Source organism: Haliotis rubra, unplaced genomic scaffold (genome assembly GCF_003918875.1).
Source record: "Haliotis rubra isolate DU_JTF1 unplaced genomic scaffold, ASM391887v1 Scf7, whole genome shotgun sequence".
Classification (NCBI taxonomy): Eukaryota; Metazoa; Mollusca; class Gastropoda; order Lepetellida; family Haliotidae; genus Haliotis; species Haliotis rubra.
This window is the reverse complement of record NW_025767412.1, coordinates 1,161,097-1,171,095: the sequence shown is the minus strand read 5'-3', so window position 1 is coordinate 1,171,095 and position 9,999 is coordinate 1,161,097. Positions and strand designations below refer to the sequence as shown.

At 40.6% G+C, this 9,999-nt stretch overlaps 1 protein-coding gene across 1 annotated transcript; it reads right to left on the bottom strand.

Moving 5' to 3' along the window:
* Nucleotides 1–2,099: 2,099 nt before the first annotated feature.
* LOC124258586 (visual pigment-like receptor peropsin) lies at nucleotides 2,100–9,940 on the bottom strand. Its single transcript, XM_046692651.1, has 4 exons — nucleotides 9,722–9,940; nucleotides 7,610–7,735; nucleotides 6,559–6,827; nucleotides 2,100–2,235 (listed from the first exon to the last, which is right to left on the bottom strand). The coding sequence occupies exons 1-4, from the start codon at nucleotides 9,938–9,940 to the stop codon at nucleotides 2,100–2,102; spliced, it is 750 nt and encodes a 249-aa protein (XP_046548607.1).
* Between the last annotated feature and the right edge of the window lie 59 nt (nucleotides 9,941–9,999).

Sequence of the window (9,999 nt, the reverse complement as noted above, 5' to 3'; positions counted from 1 at the left end):
CTCATGATGCCAGTTACTGGATCGTCTAGTCCTGATCGTCTAGTCCTGATCGTCTAGTCCTTTTCCTTGTTTCATTTGTGCCAAATATTATTTACATTTTTACTTTGTCATGATTAAAAGATTTTGTCAAGGTTAATCAAGCACAGTGATTTTGTTGTGATTTTGCTTTATTAATCAAGGATTAACTCGATTATATGTAGTTTTTTGTTAAAAAAACATCTTGCAATATATTGCAATACATGTCGCAATATATGCTTTCGCATCGTAATATATTGCAATATGAAAATTCTCTGCAATACCCACCCCTATGTATGAATAAGTGAAAACATGAGAATAAGTTATATCCTTATGATTACGTTATCTGAAAGGGGGTGGGTAGTGTCTCCAAAACAAGCTCTTTCAGTAAACCCTTACATCCCATAAGTGTTTGGGCTGGTCATTGTATGAAATAGGTAACAGGCAGGAGATTAGCAGTGCACTGGACTGTGAACTTTGTTGTTATAAGCTATAGGGGTTTATGGGATGTAGGGGTTTTGGGAGGTTAAAGTCCTGACTCGTTTGTTTACAGACCACCGTCATATAGGTAAAATATTTCTGCGTGTGCGTTAAACAACCAAATAAAGGAGCATTATAAAATCGAAGGCAATTGCATGTATCTGAAGTGGCAGTAAAAGGTGATATAAACGACGATTTGAACGACACAAATATAAAGGATCTTTGATCAATAATATCGGCGAGGTTACGTATCTCATTGAAGTCTTTGATAAATTATGGACGGTCGCGTACCGATCCGTCGAATTTCTGATTTCAGAGTAGTAAACTGCATTCGACAGATGAGCACTGTGATCTTAGCTATTAATTAGTTATCAAAACATTGGATCATACAAAAAAAAAGACGCAAGGGAAGTTGGATGGTTTGACTCTCTTTATTTTTGTACGTATGTACTTAACTTTGATTACTCAGTCGATACAATGAGAAATTGATGCATTAAATATATGTTTTGACTCTCTTTATTTTTGTACTTTTGTACAAAATTGAAACCGATGCATTAAATAAAATGCATCCATACGAAGAAATATATACAAGGACATTTTATCTATATTTGCATTCAATACAATGAAACATTATTTCATTGACACGTTTTCACGATCACCATACTCCGAGCAAGTGTCCAACACAATCAATGTAGCCCATTAATCCGATGTCGCCGCTCTGTAAGTTTAAATCCTTTTGGCATGAGTTGACCAAATTATGAATGTGGTGTGTCCATGTCATGTTGTGGTCGAAAGTTAGTCTTAAGAACTTAGCTTCCTCTTTGAATTCAATTTCTTGGTTATTTAGGTGCAGTTTGGGGGTATAATTTTGCATTCGCTGTGTTTAATAGAATGCCCTCGTTTTTTTACGTTAGTATGGAAACCCCATTTTTGAGCCCATTTTTGGATATGACTTAGCATAGTTGGGGTTTTACTGATTATTTTTTTACAGACGTGGAGGAGGTCCAGAATGAAATGTCGTCTGCGATGGGGTAGGCTGATGGTTTAAATCATCTGATCGTCGCAACGAAAGGTTCAGTTCCCCATGTAAGTATTCGTTGTGTTCCTTTGGTTTTGTAATGTTACTGACAGTGGTGTGCTAGGGGTCACTGATAAGTCCCGAACCTCACCTAGGTGGACGTAAAGACATATATTTTCCAACATTTTCCCCTTCCACACTGATACAGAGAGAATGAAATTTCGTAGTATCTCTTGGGGTAGCCTAGTGGTTAAAGCGTTCGTTCGTCACGCCGAAGACCCGGGTTCGATTCCCCACATGGGTACAATGTACATTTCTGGTGTCCCCCTACCGTGATATTGCTGGAATATTGCTAAAAGCGGCGTAAAACTAAACTCACTCACTCACTTTCTTGACCAGCTTCAAACAGCTCGATTATCACGAGACGTTTTATGTCTGGCGCGTTATTTTTAACAAATATCAGCCTCGGAACTCTCCTAGCTGATATATTCGTCATTTATAAAGTATATTTTGGAATGGAATGCACTCTCTCCTGGAGATTGCTCACACAACTGCCAACATGAGGTCTCAGTCGTTCGCACATCGTTCATTCTCTGGATAATTCCAAGTGTTGTTGACTGACAGGCCTTTCAGTGATTGGACTGTCTACAAGGCACTCCTGAGCATCCTTCCCAACTGTTGGACTCATGTTCAAGGATAGCTTTTGGTGTTGAGCCCTCTTTCTGCAGGTATTTGATCACTTCATGCAATAGCAAACGATTAAACAGTTCCTGCCAGCTGGTCAACTCCCTGACAATCAAAATCCTTACAAATCAGTCACCCATTCACTCACAACGAACATGAACAAAGAGACGTCTCCTGCATGTATCTTTACGAATGCTTCTAGGCCACAAACACCACTTTTGTGGTCGCTGAGGTAGAGTTCGATCTAACGCTGCAATAAAACCTAGTTTTTGGGTCACGTGTTATTCAGTGGATTGGTATACCACTAACGTTAGTTGTTCACACCGATTACGTAACCTGAAGGGAGAATATGACGTCAGGTACCGGAAGTGTCGTCATGTCACCGGAATCCCGTTGGCCCATTTTACCCTTATCCCTCACGGTTGGGTCCTTCCCTTGGTTACGGGTTAATCTATTAACTTTAGAGTGAATGATCCTAGGCCAGTAGTCTTATAACTTACAGTCATAAAGACATTTTCCTTATATAAATTGTCATAGTTCCAACGCTATCTGAGTATAATTTTTTTTTAGTATTCGTGGAGTATGCCCTAAGTTAAGCTTTTGCTCATGCCCTCCTTTCCTTATGTGGAATTCAGGCAACCATAATCAAGAGGGAATGTATAATTAGGAACAATGTCATGTTTTGTTAGTAATTGTTAGTAACCTCTAGATTATGGGGTTTAGCTCCCTCCCTTTCTTCTTATCCTCCCCGCTAATCATGGCAGAAGATTCTGTTATTCATAAACAATGTGAGGTTTCAAAGGGCGCGCTCTGACGTCACGAGTTTAGGGGAGATAACTGCACGGGGTGAGGGCATACCACCAGGGGAACTATGATTTGGGGATCGTTGTTTTTCCCTTTTTCTGTATGTGTCTGTGGTAACCACGGGCATAAGGCAACCATAATCCAGAGGTAAGTTTACTAACAATTACTAACAATACTTGTAATTGTTCCAAATGTGGTCGTTGCAATTTCTTCTCAAATGCCCTTGGCATAATGACGTAAAACAAAACCTAAGAAAGGATGTGCTTGAAGTTGATGATACATTTTCATCAGTTTTTGGCCCCAACATCATGTATGTATCCCTTCAAAAGGCAGTTTTGTACAATATGGTGTTATATAGATGGGCTCTCAAACGGCTTAAACAGATCACGTATTATGATTTGTAATCATTTTAACATGCTGTCTTCTTGATCTTCTTCTTTTAATGAGTATTTAATATTTCCGAAATGAAAGTGTCTACTCAGGTGATAATCCATATTATGAAGCCGAGTTATTCTGATGTCGTTTCTTTTACCCGTCATGAATGTTCAACGTATACATGTATCCAAATGAATATTAATTATGTATCCTTAACGTGATATAAACGATTTCATTTTGCGATGTAATACCTTGTCAAGGTTTGGGACATAACTATGCCTTTTGTTACCCCACGGCGACCGTATGCTATTACGTCATCACCTCGTAGTGCCACCTAAATGGACTGGATCACCCGTTACCATGGACACAAACAGCGATAGGTGTAAGGGAAGTGTCATGTCATTGTCTGTGGAGAGCAATGGTTCAGCCTTCCTCTTAAACATTTCATTTGGTCATATGGAGACTATTTGTCTCTTCCTTCATGCCAATAAGGCGGTGGGGTAGCCTAGTGGTTAAAGCGTTCGCTCGTGACACCAAAGACCCGGGTTCGATTGCCCACATGGGTACAATGTGTGAAGCCCATTTCCGGTGTCACTCGCCGTGATATTGCTGGAATATTGCTAAAAGCGGTATAAAACTCACTCACTCACTCACTCCTTCATGCCAAGCTGGAGTTTGATTCGCAACAGAAACACAACAGAAAACAAACTGAACACTATCTTGTCAATAATATTCATTGCAACTGGTGGTATTAAATAATCACATGTACATAGTTAATAACAATTACATTATTCCTTTTCACATGCTTGACTTAACAAACTGCTTAGGGCGTTCTCAAGGGTTTTAAACATTGGAGTTATCACCATGAAACATTTATCTTCTTCAGATATTGGAATCATGAGCTTTGAAGAGAGCTAAGGCAAATATAACATATTCTCTCCACCGTTACAATAGTAACAGAATCAGCACCATTGGGCACTTAACATGCAGATGATGTCACTATCCAGGACCAACATGCTAAACATATCTTAGAGCTACCACTAGCACAACACCCACACTTTAACATAAATCCTCCATGACTGTATCGCTAAAATTGCCTTTCAATATAGCCTAATCTTGTTCTCACTTTTACTGTTCATAGGCAAAATGAAAAACCGAAGTGTGTTTTAAAAGAAGGCACTAGGTTACCAAGTGGACAAGGTATACCGATGTAGGAAATGGACGGACTCAGGCATACACGAAAAACTCATTCGAAGGATTCCATGTGTACATCTGAAACATGGCGTTTTGTAAATTAACTTGGACGTCGTTGTGGGAAACTGTAGTCTTCTTCAGTTTTCTCCGGATATTGAGGTATTATGTTATGATAAAGATGGTAAATCGGATATTCCAAGGGGCTGCATGGGTAAGTGAAGGTGTCATCATGCACAAGTAAATAATGGCTTCATGGAATATTGAAGATGGCATCATGGACTATTGAAGAATGGCATCATGGAATATTGAAGATGACAGCACGGAGTATTGAAGAATGGCATCATGGACTATTGAAGAATGGCATCATGGAATATTTGAGGAGGCATCATAGATTATTGAAGATGACATCATGGACTATTGAAGAATGGCATCATGGAATATTTGAGGAGGCATCATAGATTATTGAAGATGACATCATGGACTATTGAAGAATGGCATCAGATGAGGCATCATGAAGGATGGACTATTGAAGAATGGAATATTTGAGGAGGCATCATAGATTATTGAAGATGACATCATGGACTATTGAAGAATGGCATCATGGAATATTTGAGGAGGCATCATAGATTATTGAAGATGACATCATGGACTATTGAAGAATGGAATATTTGAGGAGGCATCATAGATTATTGAAGATGGCATCATGGAGTAATGTCAGTCAATGTGAAGTGAAGTGGCATTATGTACATGGGCAGAGGAAGTTGGCTTCATCAAGTTGTGTAGATAGCGTCATATGATGTGGTGAGATATTGTGTATGTGGAGAGATATTTTGTATGATGTGGTGAGATATTGGATATATTATGTGCAGAGATATTGCATATGATGTGGTGAGATATTGTATATAATGTGGTGAGATATTCTATTTGAGGAGGAGAGATATTGTATATGGTGTTGTGAGATGCTGTAATTTGTTGAGTGAGATACTTTACACGATGTTGTGGATGTTGTAGATTGTTGCGTGAGATACTATACACGATGTAGTCGTACACAGTGGCACAGTGGAAGATTGAGTACAAGGCCATACATATCCCTCTGATATTTGGTCCTTTGGTATGTACTATATTCATAACCTGTGCTAACGCACTCTGAAAACATGTCTGCCATGTCTTCGTTAGTAGAATTTTAGACATCGGAACGGCTGTCCTCCTCGTTGTATCGCCTGGCGGTTGTGGAGACGTCTGGTTTCTGCTCATATTTTCATGTCGGACACTTCAGTAATAGGGGAATAGTCGGTCCTGTGACAGATAAGATATTATTGAAATTGTGATCACCCGACCCTTTAAGTCGCCTCTAAAGACAGGCATAGGACTTTGGGTTTGTTTTTAACACCGCACTCAACAATAATGGTAGCATAAATATATACTGAACAACATTAGAAACGCACCACCCATATAATACGAAATATCCCCGTCAGACTGAAATGTACCCATGATATCTGAGCATCGTTGGTGCATTTTAGCGTGGTGCGTTTCTAATGTTGTTCAGTATATATATATATATATATATATGTTTTAGACAAAACCATCCAGTGATCAACAGCATGAGCATAGAGCTATGCAACTTGGATACAATAAAACGTGTCAACCAAGTCAGCGAGTCTGACCACCTGATCCCGTTAGTCGCCTCTTACGACAAGCATGGGTTGCTGAGGATCAATTGTAACCCAGATCTTCATGGATTCATAGGACGTGGGGAATGATAACTTTTAATAATAATATCTTCGTGAATGTACGTCTTTCCAAGCCATTCATATTCTGAGATAAAGGAAACATATTAATACTTTAAAAAATGAGGAAAGTCAGTGCATGAAATATTCACCCATCCATCCCATCTAATCCATTTTCCTCTACTTCGAGATAAAAATACATTATAACAATGAAACGGTAAGTAAGTGAGTAACCACATGAACCATGCAACAAATAAATACCTCTCGGGCATAGGAATAACGCTGACTCCACTGTTATTCACTCTGTTAGTTGGGGGGCATTTTAACAATGCCAAATATCGTTGTCGGAACTTGTTGCTGACCACGACGTATATGAGGGGGTTGAGGCACGAGGAGAGTTTGGCGGACATGACGGGGATCACAGTCAGCCAGATAGGTATGGACTCCGCCTGTCCGAACGTCGCCAACAGCGACATGATGGCGTAAGGCAGCCAGCAAATCAAGAACACCAACACCAGAGTGAAACACATCTGGAAAGAAAAGCAGTTGTGAGTTTATTTGTCAGGGCCTTTGACACGTAGAGAGGTTACATCAACTTAATTCGAGTATTCGAGTTATATCACCACGTGTCAGCTAAATGTGGAAGTAAAGCCAGTGATGCAGGTTTTGTCATTACCGTATTTCGTGAAACCCAATAGCACGGGTTTGGTCCTGCAGATTTAGATACATAACGGGACACTTCGAAGCAATTATATGTTCTTGTGTGTCCAAGGGACGCTACTCTAGACGACATGTGTATTGTTTCTTGCACAATTTGCCAAATGATATTTTATCAAAATGGAGTATCGCCTGTCCGTGTCACTAAATGTGAATAATGGTGTCCCGTATTTCTACAAACAATTAGGAATATGTCGGATGTTTTTCCTAAAGCTGCTGTTATCTTTCTCCGGAGGTACAGTGATAATAAAGACATTTCTGATACCTCAATCAGGATGTATCCTATTGGACCTGTGCTGTAACTGTATTGATGAGGTAACCTGATGGTACGGGTTTTGCTCTAACAAAGTAAGGAGATACCCTGATGATACTGGCATTACTGTTAGCTTATAGGAGGTACCCTGATGATACAAATGCTGGCAAGGTGAGGAGGTGACCCGATGATGTTGTTACCCCGACTGTTACCGTTGTGAGAGGGTACCTTGATGTTAATTACGCTTACAGAGGAGATATCCTGGTGATATGGACTTTAATCGTACCTTAGTGAGGTTGGTCTCCTGTCGATCACGTCGAATCTGCATGTCCCTCTTTTCACCCGAAGGATGTTGATGTAGCAGTAGGTCATGATGATGATGTTAAGTATGACGACGAGCAGGACGAGGGATGCGATGAATATTTTGTCTGTGATCCGATCTCCTGCCCAATTCACGGTACACGATGTCTAGGAGCAGGAAAAAACACACCGAATAGTTGACATCCATCTGATTTTCTCTCACTCATTCATTCATTTTGAGAACGTGCAATTATATCTGTAAGAACCGAAAACATATTTCTGTAGCCTTCATTTAAAGTTTATAAGGGATATAAACAAGGTAATGAAATATCGAGAAAAAATTGTACCGATTTCACGGCATCTTTCTCCGCAAGAATATAAATATATCACATGTGTTATCGTGGGTGTATTTTTATTTGTTTTAATTGGTAAACAACATGTCCATACTTCCTGAGATGCCTGCCACCTGCAGACCTATACTGACTGGCCTATGCTGCCATTAATTTGTCGCGCCGCCAAGAAAACGATCGTCAGCTCGACATTAATGAGATGAAACATGGAATGGTCGGCTCGGAGTGGTTAATGGCGTGGGTATTAATGTTAATGTTAAACTACAACGCTGTATTTCAGTAGACAAGGACCTATCACTTTCAAAGTGGCACTGGTAAAAGCAGCCACACATACAAACACACGTGCAATTCTTGAACGTAACGTTTAACCCGAGTTCATCTGCCCTCCTGGACCAAGTAAAGGTTCTCTGTGAGAAGCTCTCTGACTGACTGAGTTTGGTTTTACGCCGCTTTTAGCAATATTCCAGCAACATCACGGCGGGGGACACCAGAAATGGGCTTCACTCATTGTACCCATGTGGGGATTCGAACCCGTCTTCGGCGTGACGGGCCAACGCTTTAACCACTAGACTACCCCACCGCCCCGAGAAGCTCTCTGCGGCTGCTAACCTCATTATTAGTAGCGGGGTCTACGAACGTACAGGACATTCGCAACTCCGCAGTGTGGTACGGGGAATGCAAAATAATCAATGCGGTATTCTGATTTATCAATAAACAAATCATGGTAAATTAAAAAAGGCCTACAAATATTGTAATTTTTCGATATTTGTGTCAGTAATTTAACTTCAACTCCAATTTTTCAATGCTTTCAGCTGATGTAAAATATTATTTGTTATTCAGAATATGCAATGGCGCTCCGGTGACAAAACTTATGGCATCCGAGATTTTGTTGAGAAGGGGGTGGCCCCATCACATTTTCACATGGGTAAAGAATTATTTTTGACGTACCCCAAACGGTTCCTCACTATAATCGACGCCAATAAGCAAGGGCATCACCGCCCAAAAAACCGCGTACATCCAGATTCCTATCAGCATTTTCACCAGAAAACTTCGTCTCTGAAGAAGAGTGGCTGGAAAGGTAGATATCGCATCATCCTTATTAGGTCTAAGAAACGAAAACAACAATACCATGAGTGGGTGCCTAGGTGTAATGCTCAAGATAATAGAGGATGTATTGTACTGTGCAGGGGCGTAGCTACCATTATAAGAAAAAGCCCGGGCTTACACATGATTGTTGCTAAAAGGGTGGGCAAGCCCTCAATACTATCTAAATATAAAACTTTGCAACCTATCGGGCTGACACGGAAAACAAAATGGCTTGCTACGCGCCTGCTGTGTGACGTAAACATAAGTAGATGTTACATATCGCGATAATATACTACTCAAAGTTTGATAAGGATCATATTTTTCAGCACTAGTAAAACTGTCAACAAAGGTGAATGACAACCAACACAGAGTGATTTATGTTCAGAAATGTTTACTTCAAGAAATTGTGACAGAAAAATTTGGCAAACATGACATTTCATCGCGTACTCCTAAGGTAAAGGGAGAGTACCATAAAAAGCATGGTAATTTCATGATCACGAAATTGTTTAAACTCTGCACATTCCATTTCACACTGCACAAACAAGTGTCAATAGCGGGTATGGCCTCCGTTAGCTCCAATGACAGCTTGGCAACGTCGTCTCATGCTTCCAACGAGGTTTTGAATGGACGCAAGAGAGAGATTGTTCCATTCTTGGATCAGAACATTTTCAAGTTCCTGGAGGGTGGTTGGTTGTACAGGACGACGTGAAATCGCTACCTGAAGCATATTCCAGACATGCTCGATAGGGTTGAGGTCTGGAGAACGAGCTGGCCAGTCCATACGAACAATTGTCTCACGTTCCAGGTACTCGTCCACCACCCTAGCACGATGTGGACGTGCATTATCGTCCATGAGGATGAAGTCAGGACCAACAGCACCAGCATATGGTCTCACGTACACATCCAGGACTTCATCCCTGTAGCGCACTCCGGTCATCGTGCCTCGCCTTAGGACATGGAGATCAGTTCGTCCAGCTCGACTGATTCCTCCCCAAA